The sequence below is a fragment of the Typopeltis vanoorti genome, chromosome 8, assembly GCF_054136105.1.
Source record: "Typopeltis vanoorti isolate ZY-2024b chromosome 8, IOZ_Tvanoo_1.0, whole genome shotgun sequence".
NCBI classification, from domain to species: Eukaryota; Metazoa; Arthropoda; class Arachnida; order Uropygi; family Thelyphonidae; genus Typopeltis; species Typopeltis vanoorti.
The window spans coordinates 10,115,307-10,142,181 of NC_143556.1; the positions used below are offsets into that span (position 1 = coordinate 10,115,307).

General features: G+C 36.5%; 1 protein-coding gene across 1 annotated transcript in view; it reads right to left on the bottom strand.

Moving 5' to 3' along the window:
* Window positions 1–26,875, bottom strand: part of LOC150103724 (phosphatidylinositol polyphosphate 5-phosphatase type IV-like) — a 225,112-nt gene that overhangs the window by 196,348 nt on the left and 1,889 nt on the right. Inside the window, 2 exon segments of the mRNA XM_090396512.1 lie at window positions 6,915–8,013; window positions 18,502–18,718. Coding sequence (XP_090252638.1) covers window positions 6,915–7,969 — 1,055 coding nt within the window. The 5' untranslated portion in view covers window positions 7,970–8,013; window positions 18,502–18,718.

The following is a 26,875-nucleotide window of genomic DNA, read 5'->3' on the forward strand; positions in this document are numbered from 1 at the left end:
ATGAATCAGATATAGAATTTAAGGAAAGATATATGATAGACATTGAGTGAATAATGGTTAGTATGGGCCTTCCACTATGACTCTGAACAGAAAAAGATGAAAGAGCTGGAGGAGGCTTTCACCCAGCAATGGGCTGAAAAAAAGACTCTGGTGTAATAATAATTTCTGAAGTTTTTTTTTTTTTTTCTCAAATACTGTAATTTGAAATAAATAAAAGATGTTTTTTTTTTCCTTTTCTCAGAATGAACAGTGACTACTGAATGCCTAACAGGTTAAAGCAATAACAGAAATATGATCCTCAAAACATTTTATTAATGATGTAGAACCAATTTAAAAATCAAAAAGGGCTCTTTTTTTTTATGTCAATCTCACACAAGAAGTCATTTATGAAATTCAACATTTTTTCCAGTACTTTTAATACTGTGAGCAGCTCTCAGATGCGATCTGTAGACTAAAATACACAAAGATTATTGAAGAAAAAATGAAAGAGTTTGATAACAGGAATCAAACCTTGGAGATTCAGTGGCAAACTCTGAAGAAAACATTGACTGATTCTGCCAGAGAGGCATGTGGTGAGGTTGTCTGCAAGGATAAAAAAATCAGAACTCCCTGGTGGACACAGGAAGTTAAAGAGGCAGTGAAGGAAAAGAAGAATGCATATCAAAAGTTCCTGTCAAATAAGTCAGCTTGTGCTCTTAGAGAATACAGAGACAAATGCAAGAATGCTAAACACTGTGTAAAACTAGCTAAACAAAAGTCATGGGAGGACTTTGGCAAGAATATAGAAAATAAATACCAAGGTGGTAAAATATTCTGGAAGTTGTTGAAGAAGCTTAGGAATGGGAAGCTTAGAGATGATAAAGGTGACATGAAAACTGGAGAAAAAGATATCCTTGAAGTATGGAGTAATTACTTTGAAAAACTGCTAAATGAAACAAGCAGTGATGACAGCACAGTGGTAAAACACACTGACCAGGCACGCAGTAAGGAATACATATCCATACTTGAAGTAGAAAAAGCCATCAAAGGCTTGAAATACGGAAAGGCAGCAGGAGTAGATGCTATTCGACCAGAAATCGCTTGGTGTCGCACTGATTAGATCGTCGGCTTGTCGAGAGCTCCTGAAAAGATGAGTAGTATTTTGTGTTAACATTAGATATTTTACTAGAATTTTAAGTAGTATTGTTTGCTTTTTGTTTCTTGATGTGTCTGTGCAATTTTTGCGTGTTTTCTGTTATTTTAATTATTATTTTTAAGAAAAGATAGCGTACACATGGCACCGATAAAGAAAAAAATGGCGGCCAGGTCGCCATGTTTGTTTAAGAGTTTTGATGTAAACGAATTTATGCAATGTGCTGTCTGTGAGATGTATGCCTTGCGAAGAGCGGTGGAAGTCTGGTTAGAAAGTGATAGTGGAGTTAATATGTGTAGAAAGTGTAAAGAGAATGAGAAGGACTTCAAGCGTGTTTCGTGTGTCGAGAGTGATCTCGTTAACGATAGTCAGAAAGTAGAAAATGGCGATGTGCTAGAGAATAGCGTGGTAGTGCCAGATAGATGTGAGAGCGTCGCTGAAAATGTAAATGAAGGTAGAAACACAGAAAGAATGGATGATTTGATCGATAATGAAAATGGTGAGATAAATGCGAGTAGCGAAATTGCCTGTTTGAATGGTGCGATACACAGAGCTAAAAGACAACTGGAGCGTATGGAAAAATGTGTGTTGAACGTACCGAAAAACAACCGGCGGAAGTCTGTGACGGCAAATAATAGAATGTTCGTATATAATGAAGGAGCGAGTGGTGTATGGGGATTCGCTATTAAGAGGCGTAATAATTGAGAGTTTAACGAAGTCGTATCAGCCGGGTGTGAACATAAAGGACGTCAGCGAATCTATTCAACTGCAAAAACAGAGGGTGAAAGAGATGATAATCGTGGCAGGAACGAATGATTTGAAAGAGGACAAAATGGAAATGATAGAGGATGTGAGGGAGTTGTTTGAGGTAGCAAAAGAGAAGAGTGAGAGAGTTAGGATGGTGAGTATCTTGCCGCGGTATGACAGTGAAGTGTTTAGAAGGAGGGCCACAATTGCCAATGACTTTATGCGTGGGTTATGCATGGAGAGTGGTGTGGAATTTGTGGATGTGTGGAATGAGTTCGATGGGTGAAAGGACTTATATAAGATGGATGGGTTACATTTGAATGGAGTTGGTGTACGGAGACTTGAAAGAGTGTTGATGAATGATGTGGAAGTGGATATACAGACTCAGGGAAACTAGATTTATTAAGAGGGGGGGGAGTAGATATGCAGACTTTAGGGGGGCAGTTAAGTGTATGAATGAGTATATTATGCCCGAGCGAATATGACGGACAACAAATCAGAATGGGATAGTTAGTATAAGGCATCAAAGTAGGGATGGGACAAGTGGGCTTCTGCGATTCATGCACACTAATGCCAGGAGTATTAGGAACAAGAAGGAAGAGTTTTTGGCCATGGTTGGCACTTCCAGGCCACAGGTTGTCAGTATTAGTGAAACATGGCTGACAGAAGATGATAAAGCCAGTGGGATTGAATACGACGGGTATAGCGTGTTCAGGAGTGACAGGGTGAATAAAAAAGGGGGAGGAGTGTTATTGATGATAGCTGATGAGCTTCAGCCAAGGAGTACAGAAGATGAATTGCGGGATGGGGAAAAAAGCACATCTGAGGCTGTTTGGTGTGAGATAGAATCTAGCAGAACAAAATATACAATTGGGTGCTGCTATAGACCGGGTGATGGAGTGGATGGTGGGGATAGTATGCATAAGCAAATAGAAGAAATGAGTGGAAGGAGGGTAATTATTATGGGTGATTTCAATAATGGTAACATTGACTGGAAAGAGGAGAGGGCACATGGGAGGAAGGAATTGGATTTTATGCGGTTATTAAGGGACAACTATCTACAGCAACATGTATTGGAAAATACCAGTGGGGGGGGAGTGCTGGACCTAGTAATTGCAACTGAGAATGTGGCTGTAATGAACATGACCATGTTGCCACCAATTGGTGAGAGTGACCATAAGGTCATCACTTGGGAGGTGGCTAAAGGAGTCGAATTTACAATTAAGACAGGGTTCGTGTGGAATTACCGGGCTGGTAAGTATGACAAGCTTAGGTGTGTGCTTGGCTCAATGCCATGGCATGTAAAACTGCAAGGGCTGGATGTTGATAGTGGAGGTGGTTAAGAACTGCTTGCAGGAGGCAATGGTTGACTGTATACCAAGAGTCCGAATAATAAATCAAGTAGGGGTTAAATGGATGAATAACACTATTAAGCTTGAGCTGCAAAAAAAGAAACAATTGTGGAGGGAATTTAAGGAGAAGGGTGACCAACAGGCGCAGGAACAGTATAAAGCTCAGGCCAGGATGGTAACAAGGGTGGTAAGAAAAGCAAAAGCAGATTACGAAAGGAAATTGGCCACGCAGGCTAAAGAGAATCCCAAACAGTTTTTTCAATATGTTGCAAGTAAAAGGAAAAATGCTCATGGTAGAATGATCTTAAAAAATACTGAGGGTAGGGAGGTAACCGAATCAGTCGATATTGTGGAATTACTGAGCGAGCACTTTGCAAGAATACATCATGGTGACTTTGCAGGAATGGAAGAACCAACAGCTTATACTGGAATTGTGATGAATGAAGTAGAGGTAACTAGTCTATTACAGAACCTCAATGTCAATACATCTGTGGGATTGGATGGTATACCAGCTCGTGTCGTACGTGAAGCGGCCAAAGAATTGTCAGTGCCCTTGACCATTTTGTTTAATTTGAGCCTCAGGACTGGGTCAGTCCCAAGGGGGTGGAAAGAGGGGAAAATAGTTCCACTGCACAAAAGTGGTTCCAAGGCTGCTGTTGAAAATTACCGGCCAATCAGCATAACAGGAATTATTATTAAGGTCTTAGAGCAAATAGTCAAGAGGAAAATACAAGATTGGATAGAAAAAAATGGAATACTGTATCGGGGACAGCATGGTTTTGTGAAGGGTAGGTCATGCCTCAGTAATTTGCTCACGTATTATAACACAGTGACGGTTGAACTGGATAAGGATAATGGGTTTACAGTGATTCCACTGGACCTTGCTAAGGCCTTTGACAGGATACCACATGGAATTCTAATCAGTAAATTGCAGCATATGGGAATGGACATAGAGTTGTAGAGATGGATAGGAGGGCGGTTGACAGAGAGATATCAGAGAGTGGTTTACTCAGGAGTAGAGTCCACAAGACGGCCTGTGACTAGTGGTGTGCCACAAGGATCTGTTCTTAGACCACTGCTGTTTAATTTGTTCATAAATGATATAGGAAAGGATCTGAGAGGAACCGTTCATTTGTTTGCAGATGATGTGAAGTTGGGTAGGGCAATAGTGAATGCAGATGACATCAAAATTTTGCAGGATGATTTGGATAGATTGGAGGTCTGGGCTAAGGAGAATGGATGTCAATTTAATGTGGCAAAATGTAAGGTTATGCATTTTGGGGTGAAAAGATTGGCGGCAGTTTACTGCATTGGTGGAACCGTGCTCCATGAAATTGATGAGGCACGAGATTTAGGAGTGTTCGTGGATAAGGAATTGAAATTTAGTGGACACATTGCAAAAGTGGCCAAATCAGCTCATCAAATCACTTGGTTGCTGAAGAATACGTTGAAAAGCAGAGACAAGCAGGTTATTGTTCCTCTGTATCGAGCATTGATAAGACCCCATCTCGACTACTGTACTCAGATTTGGTCACCTAGGTTTCTTCTTGATGGGGAGGAGGTGGAGAGGATCCAGAGACGAGTGACCAAGATGATAGCAGGTCTGTGGAATGAACCGTATGAGGAACAGGTTGAGGATTTGTGGGTTGCAAAAATTGGTTGATATGCGAAAGAGGGGAGATATGATTGAGACATTCAAATTACTGAAGGGTTTCTATAAAATTAATTCAGAAGATATTTTTGAGAACAGGGCTGGTTGTGGGAGGACTAGGGGACATCCATGGAAATTGGGAAAAAGTGTGGTTAGTAAAGGTGTTAGAGCTGGGTTCTTTACTTTTAGAGTAGTGAAGGAGTGGAATGCGCTCCCTGAGTCTGTGGTGGATGCTGTGACAGTGAATGAGTTTAAGGCGAAGTATGATAGATACTGTATGAATGTCAAATAGTTGTGATGAATATGATTTGGGGCCTCCCTCGATGAGTCTAATGACTCCCTGGAGTTGCCCGTAATAATAGTAATAGTAATAAAATGCTGAAGTATGGTGGTATAAGAATCTTACAGTGGCCGCACTGCATAATTCAGAAAGCCTGGACAGAGGGACGAATTCCCAATGATTGGAGTAGAGCTCTCATAGTACCCATATATAAAAAGGGAAATAAAACTGCATGTGAGAATTACAGAGGTATTTCCCTACTGAGTGTTCCTGGCAAGATCTATGCAAGTATACTTGAGAAACGATTGAGAAGAATTGTGGAAGAAAAGCTGGGTGAAGAACAAGCTGGATTCAGGCCAAATAGAGGCTGTCAGGATCAGATCTTCACTTTACGACAAATAGTCGAGAAAGCATGGGAATATAAGAGAGATCTGTATTTAAGTTTTGTCGATTTGGAAAAGGCATATGACAAGGTGCCAAGAGAGAAGCTATTTAATACGCTACAGTTATATGGGGTCAATGGGGCATTATATCAAGCAATACTTAGTCTTTATTGGAGTGTTGTAAGTCAGCAGTTAGAATTGAAGGAAGTACAGGAAGATGGTTTAATGTTAAATCTGGTGTGAGACAAGGATGTACATTATCCCCTCTGTTATTCATTATCTATATGGATCACATTATGAAGGAAAATGGTATTAAACACGATATGAAAATTGGAGATGTTAATGTCAGCTCTTTGCTTTATGCAGATGATGTTATACTTCTAAATAAATCCGCTACAAGTCTGCAAGATTCTCTGACTAAATTGAATAGCTGTTGTAATAGATATGGTATGAAGGTCAGCAATAAAAAGACAAAGACAATGAAAATAGGCAGAATCATTGAAAATGTCAACTGTGTTTTGAATGGAGAACCTTTGGAACAAGTAAAACATTTCAGCTACTTAGGCACGATTTTTACTGAAGATGGTAAATTAAATACAGAAATAGACAACAGAATCAGCAAAACTGGTATGGTGGGAAGTCAATTGAATAAATTCATATGGAATAAGAGAGAAATTAGTCGGAACACTATATTAGCTGTATACAAGACAGTGTTCAAACCAGTTTTAACTTATGGATCTGATAGCTGGGTAAGAAGTAAAACACTTGACCAAAGACTAGAGACAGCAGATATGAGAGTCCTGAGAAAGATTATAGGTGTGAACAGATGGCATCAATGGCAATATCATATTAAAAACAAGGATATTAGGAAAGAACTTGACATTGTCAGCATCCAGGAATGCATTAGCAGAGCTAATCTCAGGTGGTATGGTCACTTAAACAGAATGGGCAAAGAAAGATTAGCAAAACAAGTGTTCTCTGCCAGGTTGGCAGCAAAACGACCCAGAGGAAGACCAAGATATAGGTGGATTGATATGGTACAAAATGCCTTAGATGATAGAAATATAAGATGTGATAATGTTGGAGTCTTGACAAGTAACAGACTGATTTGGAGGAAAATTGTAGATAGAAAGTTAGTAATGATGTAAACTTTAAATGTAGTACTATCATATCCTGTACACCCCTTTAGGGTACATGGCAGGAATTTGATGATGATGATGACGATGATATGAATTATTTAATGTTTAGCTAAAACCTGAAACAATATATATTAAAACTTACTTTTTTCTAATAATATTACATTAATAATAACAGATTAATATATGATGTCCTAAGATAAACCCTCAAAGAACTCAGTATAACACATTACCTTTTCCTTGCTCCTTTAGTAGTAATTGGAGGCAAGATGCTAATAGTAGGTATAGATGAAATATTTGACACATTGCTTTGTGATGACTTCAGACAAGATAAAGACTCTTCTGATGACTGATAACTTCTAAAGTTTTCACTTTGATAAGATGATGTTTTCAACAATGCAATGGGTGATAAATGAATATGATTTCGAAGTGAGGATAATTTATCAGGAAATGAATGATTATGAGGGAGAGCATTTGATTTTGAATGGTCTAGATTAAATGTTTTTAAACTCAGAGTACTTTTATTTAGTTTATCCTTATCATTATACAGCAATAGAGGAGAATTTGAATTTTTATTAATATTAGAAATGCTTTCTTTTAAACTGTTTTCACTATCGGACAGTGATGTAGAAGAAATATTACAATGAAATTGATTTAAGTAATGGCACACATCTCTTAGAGTGTTTTTTACCATTTTCTCTGCTATTTGAACTTCAACAGAATTATGAAAACTTAAATGATCAAGTTTATCTCTACAGGGTTCAATCACTACATCATCATCATCACAAGAACATATTAAAAGGGTATCAGCACATATGTTAGTCTGTTCTTGTGAAGATGATGAGGATGACTTTGATAAAGAAGTATTTAGAGATGAATTTCCATCTTTATTCACACTGTTTCTGCTATCAGTATGTATATGTTCAATAGGAGTTAATGATACAACACTATCAGAAACACTTGTTGCACAATCTTTTGAAATGGCACACACATTACTTTTATTAATAGATGGTAAAGAAAGTTTACGGGGTCGATGTAAAATTTTTGTGGATGGACCAAAATGTTTAGGAGAGATATTATTTTCTTCAGGAAAATTTTTTATCAAGTTCCTTGTAACCTGTGGTCGATGACGAAAATGAGTACGTTTCTCTTCTGCACCAATGCTTTTAGATGACACTCTAATATGGTTAGTTTGGGCAGCATCTCTTACATTTTCAAATCTTACTGGAATCTTAAGATTTGTGGTGATTTCATGATTCTGCACATCAAGAGAAGGTATATTATTCATCTTTTCATACTATTTTTCCACATAGTTAACAGTGCTGATGCAATCTGAAAGTTATATAAAGTACACAATTGTCAGAGAGAATACTAATAAAAATTTTACAAAGAAATAGTAAGGACAGAGATAACACATCTTCAGTCTCAAAAACACTCAATTCTAGATTGAAATGATTAAACAATGGCTATGTTTCAATACTGTTTCAAGTACCTTTACTATTCAAAACTTATATTAATTCCAATAGAAATACACAGAAAACACATTATGTACACATACTATTCATCACCTCACTGGTAATTATAATACATTTAATGTGTTTCACTATTATTAAAGAAGATGGGCTAAATATAATATTAACATTTAATTATACTGCTTATATTTTTCTGGTAATTTCCAACTGATATCATTAAAGCAAGACCAATATGGACTTGTAAAGCAATTGTAAAATAATAATGATAATAGAGAAAGATAAATTAAGGGACTGCATGTGAATGAAATTAATTTATTTGTGATGTTCCATTCTTTGGATAACAAGATGCAGGGAAAGGCTAGATGAGATTTTGTAACAGACTGTGCTAAAGAATTGATAATTAACCAAGTTGTTTAATTAAAATTTTAAAGCTTGTTATATTACAAAATCTCAAAATTATCACAAATTATCAAAATCATCACAAATAAATTAATTTATTTGTGATGTTCCATTCTTTGGATAACAAGATGCAGGGAAAGGCTAGATGAGATTTTTATTATTATTATTATTATTATTATTCCTGATACCTCCAAGGAGTCCGAGGACTCATCGCGGGAGGACACCAACAACTATCTCTACACCTAACCTCTACTACGAATCATCTCCATCAACGCCATCTATCGCCCACCTCCAACACCACCACAACTAGTAATTTTTGTCTGTAAATTGCGTGTGTTCTGAAGGGCCGATTTGTATGTATGCGGGATGAAAAACCCGAGTTTCCGGGAGAAAAAACCCTGCTACCTCCGTATGAGATCGGCTAACTCACCTTCGATTGAAATCGACCAGATAAAGATTCCTTCCGTCGCGACGAGAATCGAACTTAGGCCTATTCCAATCGAAGGGCGCAATGTACCATCGTTCTTCCAATTGCGCTACGGAGGCGCTAATATAACAGGCGCTAATATAATATAACTTTTGTAATATAACAGACTGTGCTAAAGAATTGACACTATAATTAACCAAGTTGTTTAATTAAAATTTTGAAGCTTGTTGAGTTACTACAGTGTGGAAAATTGGAAAAGATAGTACCATTACATAAAGATGGTAAGAATGATACTAAAACAGAACAAACTATAAGCCAGTTTGGATTTCTTCAGTGGTACTTAAGCTTTTGAAAAAAACTAGCAATGGTTGGTATACAGGAATGGATGAGTGATGAGGACTTGACAAATATGCTCACCAACTCACCCATTTTGCCAGCTGGCAAACAGCTGCAGACTGGGTAAAATATAATACTTTTTATTTAATAAAAAACTAACTTTCTAAAAAAAATCTTTTTTCTTAACTTTAATAAAACACAAAAGAATATGCATAATAAAAAGAGAGCTATTCTAGTAACAAAAATTAATACATAAATTAAAGATGCCAAGAAATTATATTCATGCACATACCCTTACAATAAGGACACGTGCTTTACTTTATGGGATATGAAGGCAAGTGATGTGAAGTCATTAGCTTCTATATATGAGTTGCTCAGTCCTGAAAATACTTCAGGTGCAAACTTTGTTTGCTTACACTTGGATAAAGAATTAAATCAAGAATATAATTTCTTGGCATCTTTAATTTATAGTATAACCAAGTGAAAAAAACTTCCAATAAATATTAATACAAATTATATCCCCCCCCCTAAAAAAAATAAATAATAAATAAATCACTAAAGACTAAACATACATATGTAACCAGAGTAATAAGATTTTCTAATAAACAATGTAATTATACAACAAAATAAATCACTTGTGTTTACTGACTATTAAATTATTTAAGGAATTTACAACATATACTGGAATATTAATATTTTAAACTTCCTATATTTTGGCTCTTCCCTATTCACACACTCAAAGAAACCTTAGAGCTCATCCAAGCCAAATTTTCTCCCAATATCTCAACTCTATTTCAGTTCAGTTCACAAAGAACTTGGGCTATTTCATTTGGCAAGGAAAATGGGACAGCCATGGGTTCACCACTCTCCCCACTCCTGGCCAACTTCTTTATGGAGACTTTTGAAGAGAAAGCCTTAAACCCAGCCCCACAAAAACCCACTGTTTGGCTTTGCTATGCTGATGATGTGTTCGCTATTTGGCCACATGGCTCAGATAGACTCCATTCCTTCTTAACATACTTAAAAAACCAACACCCCAGAATCCAGTTCACCTTGGAAAAAGAGGAAAACAACAGTCTCCCTTTCCTAGACACTCTAATCACTCGCCAGCCTGATGGATCCTTGGTTTTTCTCTGTTTACAGAAAACCCACCCATACAGGCAGATACATTCACCAGCAATCCCACACCCGCACAACAATCTTCTTTCTTCTTCTTTAGTAATCTGCAATCGAGCAGGTTCTTCTTTTAGTGCAAAAACTTTCCTTCCACTCTCTTCTGTTCAGAGCCTTCTCTTTCAAGGTTGTGTACCTGTCTCCATTGAGCATGTCATCTAGCATTGTTTTCCTTACTCTTCCTCTGGGTCATTTTCAATCTATTTTTCCTTTGATGGCATCTCTGATGATTCAATTCCCTCTCAGAATATGTCCGACCCAGTTTCCCTTGCTTCTTTTTATCCTCCTTAACATACTTCTTTCTTCTTCTGCCCTTTTTAAGACCTCTTCATTAGTTATTTTATCTGTCCATTTGATTTTTTCCATCCTTCTCCAAATCCACATCTCAAAGCTTTCCAAAATCTTAATTTCTTCTTTCTTCAATGTCCAAGTTTCAGATGCATAGAGGGCAACACTCCACACATAACATTTTATTAGTCTTTTCTTTAGGTTTCTATCTCACAACAATATGGGGTTATAAAAACACTATATAACAAGCCAAAATTAATCTGTTCAGATGACAATACCCTAACCACTGAATTAAACCACATCCTTAACACTTGCTTAGCCAATGGCTACAACCCCAAAAAATATTAAAACCAGTTAACCACAACCCCCCCCTCCCCCTTCATAACAAAGATTACACTAAATCCATCACCATTCCCTATAACCGTGCCTCTGAAAAGTTAACCAAAATCTTAAAAAAATATGACCCGACTTCTTCTTACAAACCATATAAAAAATTGGCATCCCTCATCTGCTCCACCAAAGACCAACCACTTCCCCTAGACCTACCTGGGGTATACCAGGTCCCCTGCAGCTGTAAACTGTCCTACTTTGGCCAAACAGGCAGGACAGTAAATGTCAGGATTTCGGAACACAAACACTACATCTGGTTTCACCAGTACAGCCACTCCAAGTTTGCAGACCATGCTCTGGATACCCACCACAGAATACATTGGAAGAAAGTCATATTAATACACCACAGCAAATTTAAATATGAAAGATTGTTCATGGAATCAGCCTCAGCTCTAAAGAACTTTCCAAACCTCAACAAATTTGGGTGCATGAGACTGCCCCAAATTTGAGAAGCTTGCATCTTGAGAACTGCAGCCCAACAGCCAAGACTACCCAATATAGCCCGCTGGGGGGGGGGGGGGGGGGGGGGCACCCTTAGGACTCTAGGAGCAACAGTAGTTTTCTCTCTTCTGCCTCATTTGCTTCTTGTAGTGCCTGCATGCACGTGTCATAGTTGTATGTTCCCATGAAGATGACAATGTGACATTGCCGAAATATAGGAGGTATTTATTAAAGTTTCTTTTAATTAATATTCCAGTATACGTTGTAAATTCCTTAAATAATTTAATAGTCATGTGTTACCAACGTATAAGCCTATCTACAAGAATGTTGTTTTTACTGTTCCTATTCTTATTAATTTCTTTATGGAATGGTTCTCACACAAATGAAATAGTATCCAAACACTCTATACAGCACCACTAATTACTTTATGGAACTCCTATTGTCTTATTGGGATATATCATTAAAAAATGGAAAAGGGGGGTTGAAACTAAATTTTTTTGCAGTGAGTAGGATTCTGCATAAATTTGTTGAGCCTTGGTGATGAGGATGAGATTCTTTATAGAGGCCAGCTTGAATCTGTTAAAGGACTTCAGTTTTAACGACTAGTTCTATTAAAAAAGGTATTTAAAGCCATGCTCCACTTTTTCCTAGTAATTACTTTCGAGTACTGCAAATCTTGTTCCTATAGTCCACTTGTCACTGGATGATCAGGGAGTCTAACATGCAGTGCAGCCCTTGGTATACCAGTGCAGTCTTATAAAGTCTAAGACTGCACTTGGTATACCAGTGCAGCCCTTGGTAACCAACGACCAATGCAGTATAGAGTTCTTCTGGGCAGGGCAGATTGAATTACTGAATGATCACTTTATACATCATCCAAGCAAAAACATTTCACATGCTGGGATACTAAATATAGTGAATACATCTGTAGGATTGGATGAAATATCAGCATACATGTTACAGAAATGCACAAGAGAAATGCCAGCCTAATAGACTGCATTGGCATTCCTAAGGAAGTGGAAAGAGGACAAGATAGCCCTCATACTATTAATTTATAACACCATATAAAAACACAAAACAAAGAGATAAATTACATAATTAAGATGGCTATGTTCTAGATACCAAGCAGCAAATTGTTAAGTGTTGAGGCATTTGTGGTGGTTTGATTAGACATTCTCGTCATGCTAATGGTAATAATAATATTGACAATGACAAGGTTTCTTATCATACAGAGTATTTGTTTAATTGTAGTACAGTATATGTTAAATGCTAAAATGAGAGACATATTCAGAAGTGACATCCCTATGAGTTTAAAAAGGAAAGCTTTTGACCAGTGCATACTTCCTGTCCTAACATATGGAGGAAAAACATGGACTTTTTGAAGTCCTAAACAAAAAACTGAGAACAACACAACATCGCATGGAAAGTAGTATGCCAAAAATAACATTAAGAGATAGGAAGACAAATACCTGGATAAGATCTCAAACAGGTGTCATGGATATTGTAAAATACATTAAAACAGGCTAAGTGGAGATGGGCTGGCCATATTGTCAGATGCAGTGACGGGAGATGGACTGGAAAAACAACAGAGTGGAGACCAATGGATGGAGCAAGACAAAGAGGAAGACCGAGAAGAAGGTGGAGGGATGAAAACTGGAACAAATTGCAGACGTGAGATGGATGGGAGAGTCAGAAAACTGAGTGGTCTGGAAAATCATGGGGGAGACCTTCATCCAGCAGTGGAAAGAACCAAAAGGTTGAAGAAGAAGAACATATGTTAAATACTGTACATATTATTACATTTTCTGTTCAGTACAAAGATTCAGTACAAAATATAGAGTACATTAATGTTTTATAAATATAAATATACATAATTTTTTTTCAATATCAATGACTGGAATAAATGCAGGCCATATCTTTGGATTTTACCTAAAGTAACTGACAGGTTGCAACAGACCAACTGATGTTTAATATTATACTTTACAAGAAATTATATTTTCATTTCATCATTATTTTTCTTCACAGCCTGGCTGGCTCAGAAGATAATATGTCTGCTCACTAACCAAGAGGATGTGGCTTCAAATCCTGCCATGGACATGAATGTTTGTGAATTTTTTAGTTACGAAATGAATTTTAGTGCCTGGTATGAGACCAACATTCCATTTACTGGAGGCCTGAAGTGGCTTGAAATTATTCCCTGTTTGGTCTCTAGAGTTTCCAGACTATTCAAAAAATAATTTATTTAAAAAATAAAAGAATAAGAAAATAAAAAAATCTTTACCTAACCCACAATGCAAGGGGTGTTTAAGGGTCAAAGCTGTATAACTGAGAGAAGACCTCCACATAGCCTTTAAAGGAATGCAGAGAACCGACCAGGGCTTCTGACCTAATGTTCAATCCTCACCTTCTCGTGGTGCATCCTGTTGGAAATCTACCTGGATAATGAAAGAACAAGGATGGGCTGGCAATTTGGGATTTAGATGACCAAATTGTATTCCTATTGGCTTAAACCAATATATAAAATGATGGTACAACGACAAAATTTCATGCCGGCTGGGGCGTCAACGGTTAAACAAGTCCCCCATTGTTTTTGCCAGGGAACCAGGGCAAACAGCGAAAAGTCAGCTACTGGAACAAATCTCAAAGCACACCCCAACTCAACATCACCAGAGTTAAAGATCGGTATTATCAACATAACGAGCCTGAATAGCAAAGAAATGGAGATAGCTGAGGAATAAGATAAGTACCAGATCGACATAATAGGGGTGACTGAAACTGGTGAGATCTTTCTGAGTAATAAATACAAAACATTATATTCAGGCAATGACAATCAAGGAAAAGAAGGAGTCACCATAGTATTCAACATTAAATACGAGGCTAATCTTCTTGAATGGCAGGCAGTCTCAAGTAGAGTGATGTGAGCAAATATCAAAATGGGGAATTGGACAATGAGACTTATTTGTGCCTACGGCCCCACAGAAGGCTCTATTAAATAGAACTGGAGGAATTTTTTGAAGCTTTAGAAAAAGCAACTGACACAATGAAAAAGGAAAAGTTGGTTCTTGTTGGGGATCTAAATAGCAGAGTAGGAAGCGATTGTCAGACATGCAAATATGTTTTGGGAAAATTTGGAGAAAAGAGCAAAGCTAATAATAATGGCAAATACCTGTTGGATTTCTGCTCAGGACATGGACTGGTTATTACTAACACCATGTTCCAACATAAAAATGTGCACAAATTCACATGGAGAGAAGAGGCAAGGAATAAGAAAAGACTCATTGACTATGTTATTGTTGATAGTGATGTTTTCTCCATGTTGCAGGACACCAGAGTGTATGCAGGATTTGAAATTGGAAGAGATCACAATTTAGTCTTGAGTAGGATAAAATTGAATTTCATACTGAAAAGAATGACATGTAAAAAAGTTTTAAAGCAAATAAAAGTTGAGCAGATCTCAGATATGAACTACAGACTAAAATACACAAAGATTATTAAAGAAAAAATGAAAAAGTTTGAGAACAGGAACCAAACCTTGGAGATTCAGTGGCAAGCTTTCAAGAAAACATTAATTGATTCAGCCAGAGAGGCATGTGGTATGGTTGTCTGCAAGGATAGAAAAATCAGAAACTCCATGGTGGACACAAGAAGTTAAAGAGGCAGTGAATGAAAAGAAGAAAGCATATCAAAAGTTCCTGGCAAATAAGTCAGCTTTTACTCTTACAGAGTACAGAGACAAATGTAAGAAAGCTAAACACTGTGTAAAACTAGCTAAACAAAAGTCATGGGAGAACTTTGGCAAGAACATAGAGAATAAATATCAAGAAGGTGGTAAGATATAATGAAGGTTGTTGAAGAAGCTTAGAAATCGAGGAAAGAGTGCTGTAAAAGGAGTAAGAGATGATAAAGGTGACATGAAAACAGGAGAAAAAGATATCATTGAAGTATGGAGTAATTACTTTGAAAAATTGCTAAATGAAACAAGCAGTGATAGACAGTGGTAAAAAACACTCAACAGGCATACAGTCAGGAATACATATCCATACTTGAATTAGAAAAAGCCATCAAGGCTTGAAATGTGGAAAGGCAGCAGGAGTAGATGATATTCGACCAGATATGTTAAAGTATGATGGTATAAAAGTCTTACAGTGGCTGTACTACATAGTTCAGAAGGCCTGGACAGAGGGATGAATTCCCGATGATTGGAGTAGAGCTCACATAGTACCCATATATAAAAAGGGAAATAAAACTGCATGTGAGAATTACAGAGGTATATCCCTACTGAGTGTTCCTGGTAAGATATATGCAAGTATACTTGAGAAACGGTTGAGAAGAATTGTGGAAGAAAAGCTTGGTGAAGATCAAGCTGGATTCAGGTCAAATAGAGGCTGTCAGGATCAGATCTTCACTTTACGACAAACAGTTGAGAAAGCATGGGAATATAACAAAGATCTGTATTTAAGTTTTGTCGATCTGGAAAAGGCATATGACAAGGTGCCGAGAGAGAGAGAAGCTGTTCAATACGCTACAATTATATGGTATCAATGAGGCATTATATCAAGCAATACTTAGTCTTTATTGAATTGTAAGTCAGCAGTTAGAATTGAAGGATGTACAGGAAGATGGTTTAATGTTAAATCTGGTGTGAGACAAGGATGTACATTATCCCCTCTGTTATTCATTATCTATACGGATCACATTATGAAGGAAAGTGGTATTAAACATGATATCACAATTGGAGATGTTAATGTCAGCTCTTTGCTTTATGCGGACGATGTTACACTTCTAAATAAATCTGCTACAAGTTTGCAAGATTCCCTGACTAAATCGAATAACTGTTGTAATAGATATGGTATGAAGGTGAGCAATAAAAAGACAAAGACAATAAAAATAGGTAGAATCGTTGAAAATGTCAACTGCATTGTGAACGGAGAACCTGTGAAACAAGTAAAACATTTCACCTACTTAGGCATGATTTTTACTGAAGATGGTAAATTAAATATGGAAATAGACAACAGAATCAATAAAGCTGGTATGGTAGGAAGTAAATTGAATAAATTCATATGGAATAAGAGAGAAATTAGTCGGAACACTAAATTAGCTGTATACAAGACAGTGTTCAAACCAGTTTTAACTTATGGATCTGAGAGCTGGGTAAAAAGTAAAACACTTGACCAAAGACTAGAGACTGCAGCTATGAGAGTCCTGAGAAAGATTATAGGTGTGAACAGATGGCATCAATGGCAATATCATATTAAAAACAAGGATATTAAGAAAGAACTTGCCATTGTCAGCATCCAGGAATGCGTTAGCAGAGCTAATCTCAGGTGGTATGATCACCTAAACAGAATGGGCGAAGAAAGATTAGCAAAACAAGTGTTCTCTGCCAGGTTGGCAGTAAAACGACCCAGAGGTAGACCAAGATATAGGTGGATTGATACGGTACAAAGCGCCCTAGACAATAGAAATATAAGATGTGATAATGTTGGAGTCTTGACAAGTAACAGACTGATTTGGACGAAAATTATAGATAGGAAGTTAGTAATGATGTAAATTTTTCATGTAGTACTATCATATCCTGTACACCGCATGAGGGTACATGTCAGGAATTTGATGATGATATATTCTCAACTTTCATAGGTGAGAGCCATATAAAAAAACTACATAACTATGCTACTTATATATAAAGAGAACAGTTGGCTTCAATATGGAGTTACTTTTTATATTACATAATGCATAAGCACAACAACTTTCTCAGACACGTATAATGACATACATTAAGCTCAGGGTCACAGCCTACACTGTTTTAACTTTTACTGAGTGGAAGTTAGACTCATTGAGATACTGGGCACTGTCCTAATAACAGAAGCATATTCTTTTAAGTAACAAAATAACAAAACGGTGTATCATCACAATATTATAACTCTGGTATAAAGGGCAATTAATGTGAAATCAACTACTCTCTATATACAAGTAAAATAGTCATGACGATATTTCATGTGCAAACTTTTGAATGCTAATGCTTAGGAAAATAATGCAAACATAAATATAATTTTCAATCCTCAGGGAAAAAATCTCATTACAACAAGTATTAGTAATTTCATACACTGTATGAAATTACTAATACTTGTTGTAATGTTGTAATTTCATACACTGTATGAAATTACTACACTAATTAGATTTCGTTTTATTCATGAGGTTCATATAACACTGATAGAATTCTACTGAACTCCAATAGTTTTTAAAAGCTCAGTTTACTATCATTTTTTTTTCTTTTATAATATATTGTCCATAGTGATTCTCATCATAATGTATGGTGAGATTCATGCACTATACATTACAGGATACAAAGAGCAACTTGGCATGAATCTGCTGTCTATAAACAAAAATATTTCATGAGCAAACTTTTGTATGCTTATTCTTGAGAAAAACTATAATATAAATAAGAATAATATTTATGAATAATAATAATATATATATATATAATATAATAAGAATAATATATATAATATGTAATTTTTTGGAGGCACAGTAAAGTGTTAAAAAATAATATAAAATGCAATGGATTGTTGTAATAATGTTTTTTGAGCAGATTTCTAATGAACATTTTTTAAAATTTTTTTGTTAAATTTTTCAAGTTTTTTTTTTCTAATCAATGTTAAATTTACAGCTCTGCTTACTTTAAAACATATTTTCTATAAAAGGAATGGTCATCAAAGCATGTTTTGTTTTGTTTTTTACTTTCCTAATTACTATCCTATTAAAAACATATTTGTTTTTATTAGGATACCATCTATATAATTTATCATTATAATAGCAACATAAAGCAATGTTTAGATAATTTTACTGGGAATCAAAACTAGTCCCCATTGCTCATCAATCATGAAATTCTCTTACCATGATTTTTTCTTTCTTTATGCCAATTAATCACAGTAAATGGACACCCATGGTATAGCAATATGCAGGGACTATGGTTGAGATCACATGTGAGCAGGAGACTGTGTGGTCTCAGTGGTGGAGATACTTCAAAATCTTTCACTGTTACCTTACATTGTCCTACTCTTTAATTCTTATCTATCTTCAATCAAAGACATCATAAATAAATATAACAGCCCTGTGGATCAGAAAAAATCTTCCATAGAAAACCAAATAAAAATCATAAAAACAGCAATAAAAATCATAAACTCAATAAAGAAAAATCATAAAAATAACTAAAACAATCAAAAATAAATTCAATTAAAAATCATAAATCAAAAATTCAACCCAAAATTATAATAATAATAAATTTGTCACCTCCAGGGAGTCCAAAGACTCATCGAGGGAGGGCATCTACTCAACAACTATGCTTCTACCACTAACAATCCATCAAATGACCGCAATCTACCACCGATCTACCAATGCCATCTACCACCGATCACCACCATTAGTATTTCCACAGACAATCACAAACATCCATGCTCACGGCGGGATTCAAACCTGCAGCCTCTTGACTGGAGAGTGAACACGCTAACCACTCAGCCAGCCAGGCTGGCACAATAATAACAAAATTTCAAAGAAAAATAAAAAACAACAAATAACAAAATTCCATACAGCCTTGTGCGAGTTTCATAGCCTTAACAAGCATGCGCAAATGATGTGCATCTTTAGGCATCTAATCCAGACATGTTCTATCATAAAATCTCAATTGGTAATCTCAACAACTACAGTGTTCTACAACTATCTAAACTATAACTGCTTCAGAATAAGTAAGCGGTCTTATTTGCAGAAAATAAACACAGAAACTTACACCTACATGAAAATTAATTTAATTTTCACATAAGGTTTTATCTTTATTATCAACAATATCTAAACTATACACTATTTCTTTCATCACAAGGATGGCCTTAAGTGCACATTCATCACATTCAATTTTCAGCCAGAGCAGATATCTACACTTCATTGTATTCGTATGCTGTTTTTGTGGCAACAAATCCAAATCACATCTTTTGGTGCAAATGATGCGCATCTTTAGGCATCTAATCCAGACATGCTCTATCATAAAATCTCAATTGGTAATCTCAACAACTACAGTGTTCTACAACTATCTAAACTATAACTGCTTCAGAATAAGTAAGCCGTCTTATTTGCAGAAAATAAACACAGAAACTTACACCTACATGAAAATTAATTTAATTTTCACATAAGGTTTTATCTTTATTATCAACAATATCTAAACTATACACTATTTCTTTCATCACAAGGATGGCCTTAAGTGCACATTCATCACATTCAATTTTCAGCCAGAGCAGATATCTACACTTCATTGTATTCGTATGCTGTTTTTGTGGCAACAAATCCAAATCACATCTTTTGGTGCAAATGATGCGCATCTTTAGGCATCTAATCCAGACATGCTCTATCATAAAATCTCAATTGGTAATCTCAACAACTACAGTGTTCTACAACTATCTAAACTATAACTGCTTCAGAATAAGTAAGCGTTCTTATTTGCAGAAAATAAACACAGAAACTTACACCTACATGAAAATTAATTTAATTTTCACATAAGGTTTTAGTTTACATCTTTATTATCAACAATATCTAAACTATACACTATTTCTTTCATCACAAGGATGGCCTTAAGTGCACATTCAATTTTCAGCCAGAGCAGATATCTACACTTCGTTGTATTCATATGCTGTTTTTGTGGCGACAAATCCAAATGACACCTTTTGGCGACTCGTATATGAAAAGATGACTTCTGCTTTACTAGAACCTTGGTATCACCTCTGGGTCTGGCTCCCACTGATGAGACCTCAATAAAGGTCTAAACCAGTCTAGGTAGTGACCCTTCCCATAATGCATAGCATTATACTGTCTAAAGGAGATGTGTTTTGCATTATGGGATACTAAGGCAAGTGAACTTAAGTCATAAATGTCTATATATGAGTTGCCCCAGTCCTGAAAATAGTTCAGGTGCTAACTTGTTTGCTTACACTTGGATAAAGGATTAAACCAAGTATACAATTTCTTGGTATCTTTAATTTATATTATAAAATCCAAATGCTCCACACAGACTACAGATTTGTCTCAAGAGCATTTATTTAAGAAATCAGTTGAAATGATCAAACATCCTCAACAGCAAAAAAAAAAAAAAAAAAAAAAAAGATATGATTTTATATCAGGTTTGATCTTCTATAATACAATGTGGTACACGTGTGGTTACCAGTAGTTCAGCAAGCAATTTAATGCAAATGTGTGCTTTCCATTATCATTCCTGTTTTCAAATATTTCATTATGTACATCACTGTTATAACTGTTTTTCAGTTTATTCTGTTTTTCATTAGTTTTGTGAAAATTCTTTATTAGGAGAATAATGTGAATAAAAAGAATTTTCACAAAACTAATTGAGTAGTTAATAAATTCTATCTCATCTGTTTCCTTTGTGTGGAAGAATACCAGCAAAATATTTCAATTCTCATTCCACAGAAGCCTACACAATGGGAACCTTATTATATTCCCATTATTTCTCAATTAACCTGCTCCCTATATGGCCTGAATCCAGCTTGTTGTTGTTCTCCAAGTTTTCCTTGTACAATTTTTTCTTAGCCTCTTCTCAAGCATGCTTGGTCAATCTTGCCCGAAATACTCAGTAGGAAAATTCTTCTTTTCCATGTAATGCTCACATTGTTTTATTTCTTTTTATAGATAGATCCTACAAGAGCTCTATTTCAGTCATTCAGAATTCAAACTTCTGGATTATAAAACTTTTACCGTGGATGCACTGCATGACTGCATACAAGTGCAAGGTGTTGAATTTTAGAGTTCAGAATTATAAGACTATGTACTATATTGATGTAACTACACTTCAAGAAATGGAAGATTTGTGATCTGGGGGTGATGGTTGACAGTAGACTAATTTAGATGACAAATTACATTGCCACCATGATAATGAGTAGATGGGGATAAGCACTGGTCAGACCACATTTGTGTTCTAATGTGCTCAATTTTGGTCACCTAGATTTCATTGTGATGTGAAACATTGGATAGGGGACAGTGGCAAGTGAGTAAGACAACATCAGGACTTTGGAATGTTGGCTATGGATGAGAAGTTAAAGAAATGTAAATTGTCAATTTTAGTGGACAGAAGAAAAAGATATGATATGACACTGGATGATAAAAAGAGAAGAAGATGACAGGGGAAGAACCAAAGACCATCCCTAGAGTTGTGTGATGAAAAAAGGAATAGACTATTACATGGAGAACTGCGGGTGAATGGAACACATTACCAGACTATGTTGTGAATGGATAAATATTATTTATCCTACTGAATCCTTATCAGCACTGTTCATGCATTTCTTTGTCTTCTTTCTGTTAATGTTTGTGCTAGGATACCTCTTGAAGTTAATGGTTTTACTGGTATATCTTCATTTAGAGGGTTTGTTTATGTGTAGGTGATCTGGATTCTCTTAGCATTTTGTCTATCTCAGCACAAAACAAATATCTTGAAGTGTAGGCTGTGGCTGTCATTTCTTCATTTTATAAGTGCTGTGTTATAGGAGATGCTGTTCACACACTTGTGAGTTGTTTTATTATATTGTTTTTATTATTATTATACAGGTATCTCCATAGAGGCAGAGACTCATCGCAGGAGACCCTTTACTCACACACACTAATCATTATTCACACAATACTTATCATATTCACACAATACTTATCATACTTCACCTTGGAACCATTTCACCACCCTCAAGGCAAAAAATCTAGCCCTAACACTCTTAGGGCTAGATTTACTCTTACACAACTTCCATGGGTGACTCCTAGTTCTCACACCTCCTGCAATGTCCTAAAGCTAGTTTTTGGAGCCAACATACATCTTCAAATCTATTCTCATAAGGAGTATTCTACAGACCTGCCACAATCTTCATCACTCATCTCTGTATTCTCTCTACCACTTCCTCATCACTAAGGAATTCAAAGCAACCAAATCTGTGCACAGTAGTCCAGATGTGGCATTATCAATGACTTATAAAGAGGAACAAGAATCTCCCTATCTTTGCTAGTCAGTGATCTTCAACAACATAGGACATAGCATGTCATCTCTTTCTCACGAAGTTCACTGCCTTCACTTGATTGCAGCATTAAACTGCCAGCCTATTTAAGTCACCCTGAAGGATCTCTACTATTTTGCATCATTAGTAAACAACTGGATATTTCCCATTAAATCATTTCCTATATCATTAATGTATATTTATGCATTAATGATGTAGGAAGCAAGAGAGGACCAAGTACTGACCTCTGAAGTGCAGCACCAGTCAAATGATTTCTCCTGGACTAAACTCCATAAACCAGTATAAGCACTTCATGGAATCAAAACTCATTGTAGGAGACCCACTCTGTCCATAAGCACAATACCTATCATACATCTCCCTAAACATATGCAATGTCGGGATACTCACAACCATCTCTGGCAATCCAATCCACTCACCACTCTCCAAGTAAAGAACCTAGTCTGCACACCTTTACTAACCACACTCTCAGAACACTTCAAAGTGTATCCGCCTTTCCCCCTACTCCCCATGTATTGAAAAATTTCCTCTGTGAATCCTTTAGTAACTTATAAATTTCTATCATATACCCTCTCCTCTGTCTCTCAGCTAAACTCTTCAATACACACACACTCAATCTATCCTCAGAAAGAATATTCCACAGACCTATCACCAACTTTGTCACTTGTCTCTTAATATTATCCACCATCTCCAAGTCCCTAAGAAATAAGGTGACCAAATCTGTGCACAGTAGTCAGCATGTGGCTGAATCATAGCCTTATAAAGTGTGATAATAACCTCCCTATCTTTACATGTTAATGTGTTCTTCAGCATCCAATTAATCATCTGAACTATTTTGCCAACTCTTGCAATATTATTATTATGTGACATCTCCAGGGAGTCCAAGGACTCATTGAGGGAGGGCACCCACTCTACAACTCTGACTCCACCACACTCAAATCTACCAACTGCAATGAACTGCAACTACAAAAAAAAAAAAAAAAAAAAAAAAAAAAAAAAAAAAAAAATCAGATAACACCTTTTTATTCCTGCATAGGGAGTAGGCAAGGCCATTTCAGCCCTATCTAACTTTCTAACTTTTGGAGACTGAGTAGGCAGTTCAATCTCTATTAGTAGCCAATCAGATAGCTGACCCTAGGCAATCACTAATTAATTGGTACACAGCGAAGGCCGATAGCAAGTGCTGCCATCTCATGTTCCCTAGCTTTAACACAATATTTTTAATGTCTGAAAATAGTGTGGGTTCAACAGCCAATTTTCTTGAGTTTATGGGATGAAACACCAGTTTCCAGGAGAAAAAACCCGCTTTCCCATGCCAGAGATCAACTAACTCAGGAAGTGGTCAAGAAAAGGCTTAAAAAATGTTCCTCCAGTTGGCAACTGGATTTGAACCTGTCTTTCATCATGTGGTCAAGCGCCGAGTGCAAACGCCACTTCTACTGAGCTACCGCAACTACTCTAATTTATATTTATACGTTCTCTGAATTTCAAATTTCTATTTACCATCACCCACGGCTCCCTAGCCTCATCAATTTCCAGTAATCTAGTACCATTAATATGATATGAAGTGTGTAATCTTTTCATCCCAAAGTGCATTGTGATGAAATTTTACATTTAAACCTTACATTTTAAAAAACATGAACTGACAATAACTGTCCCTTTCCCACACTGCCAATTTATTCAAACCATCCTGTAAAATATCTACATCACCTTTATCAGCTATAGCTCTCCCCAATTTGGCATCATCGGCAAACAACCGAATATCCTCTTTCAAATCTTCTCCTATATCATTAATGTACAAATTAAAGAGTAATGGTCCTAGTACAGAGCCATGGGACACTCCACTAGTTACCCACATTCACCTTAATTCCATTCCATTATACACCACCCTCTGATATCTATCAGCCAACCCCCTATCCATGCCACCAGCCTCATATCCATTCCCATTTGCTCCAACTTATGTAATAGTTTTGTATAAGGTCCAGCAGTATCATGGTGTAGCCATTTCCTTTATCCAATTTTGCTGTCACCTTATTATAAAATGTGAAAAAATTACTGAGGCAGGACCTACCTTTTATAAAGCCATGCTTCCCCCTAGAGTATCATATTCTTATCCACCCATTTATAAATTTTACTTTTAATCAACTTTTCCAATACTTTTATCACCACTCCAGCAATACTAATTGGTTTGTGATTTGCTACTTCTGTCTTGGAGCCGCCTTTATATAATGGAACTATCTTACCCTCTTTCTACTCCACTGGAACTTGCCAGAGCTGAGACATAAAATAAACAACTTCGTCAGAGGCACTGCCAGTTCACTTGTACATTCTTCAAGCACACAGGCTGACATACCATCCAGGCCCACTGCTGTATTCAATTGATATTTTTCAATATAACGAGTACCTCCAGTTCATTTATCTCAATGCTCAAATCAGTCTCTGATTTGAGAAGTGAGTAGTAACTTGAGCTTTGCAGTAACTACAAAGTCAACACCTGGATGATATACCTTTGCAAAGTGATCACTTAGTAACTGAACTACTTTGTAACTTTCCTATCATCAGCACTGAATAAAGTTATCTTTCCATAATCATTCTTTCTCTTATTTGCTATATAGTGAAAAATCTCTTTTGGATTTACTTTGGCCTGCTTAGCTCATTTTCTCTCGAAATCCAATTTAAATTTCCTTACCATACTAGTTACCCTTCTTGCTTGTGCTTTATACTGCCATGGGCATGCTGATCACGTTGTTTATATTCCTTCTACAATGCTTTCTTTCTTTTTTGCAGCTCCTGCTTGATAATGTTAGTCATCCACTTAATCCCTACTTGGTTTATCCTCCCAACCCTAGGTATGCACTGTAATACTGCCTCACACAAACAATCCTTGACCACTTCGCATGCAATGACATTCATTCCATGTAATTTCTTATGTCATGGCACCACTCCAAGTTGCTTCCTAAGTTTCTCATAATTGCCAGCTTTGTACTTCCACATAAATCTTTTCTTGACTGAAATTTCCACATGCTGAGCAACCTCCCAGGACAAGACTGCATGTTTACTTTTCCAAATTAGAGGTAGACTTGCTACTGCAGTTATAGATAGATCTTCTGATGCTATTACAGATCCAAGACTCTCAAACCCCAGGTCTCTTCCATCACATGCTGTTTCAGGTAATTATCTCTTAGTAACTGTATAATTTCCATTTTGCATGTACCCTTTCCTCCTCCAAATCTATATCACCATAGTTTAAGTCTCCCATGATAACTGCTTGGCTTGCACTCATTGTTCTAATCTGCTGATGCATATCATCTACATCTTCTTCTGGACTCTCAGGCCTACAGTAGTAACCAACAATACATTTTGTCCTATTGGCTTAATCTCACACCAGACAACTTCAAATTTCTGCCCATTCAGATTCCAAACCTTGAAAACTGCACCCAGTTCTTCACAATCATTCCTGCATTCATACTTTTCTATCCCAGGAGTGGCTATTTCCACATTTTGCTCCCATTTGTTCCAATTCATGCTAGAGTTCCATGTGGAATCCTGCCAAATGCCTTTGCAAAAGCCAACAGTATCACTGAGTAGGATTTTCTTTATTGAACTGCACTGTTACATTATAAAAAGTAAGTAAATTACTAAGCAAGACCTATCTACCATTTTGGCCCTTATAAAGTATCATATTCTTGCTATTGGTGTTTATTTATGTTCTCAGGATGGCTGAGCAGTTTAAGGCACCAGACTCAAGGTTTAACACCTTTTGCATACGACAAAGTCCAGTCCACAAATGTGGGCATGGCTTCAATTCTCACTCCTAAAAATTATTTAAGAGCCTCTGGAACAAAACTGGAAGAACAGTGGAACATTGCACCCTTTGGTCGGACAAGACCTGCATTCAATTATTTTTCATCATGACAAGAGGAATCTTTATATAGGCTTTTTCAATTGAAGGCGAGTTAGCTGATCTCATACTGAGGTAGCAAGGTTTTTTCTTCTGGAAACTGATGTTCATCCCACATGCAGGCAAATCAGCCATGAGTACACGCACAATTTACAGACAACGAATACTGTTATTGGTGGCTAGTGGTAGATTGTGTTGATAGGTGTAGTGTCATTGGGTTGTAATTGGAGAATTAAACAGTATCGGAGATGGCGAGATGTATGTAGTGGAGTAGAGTGCCCTCTTGTGATGAGTCCATGGACTGCATCATGTTGTAATAATA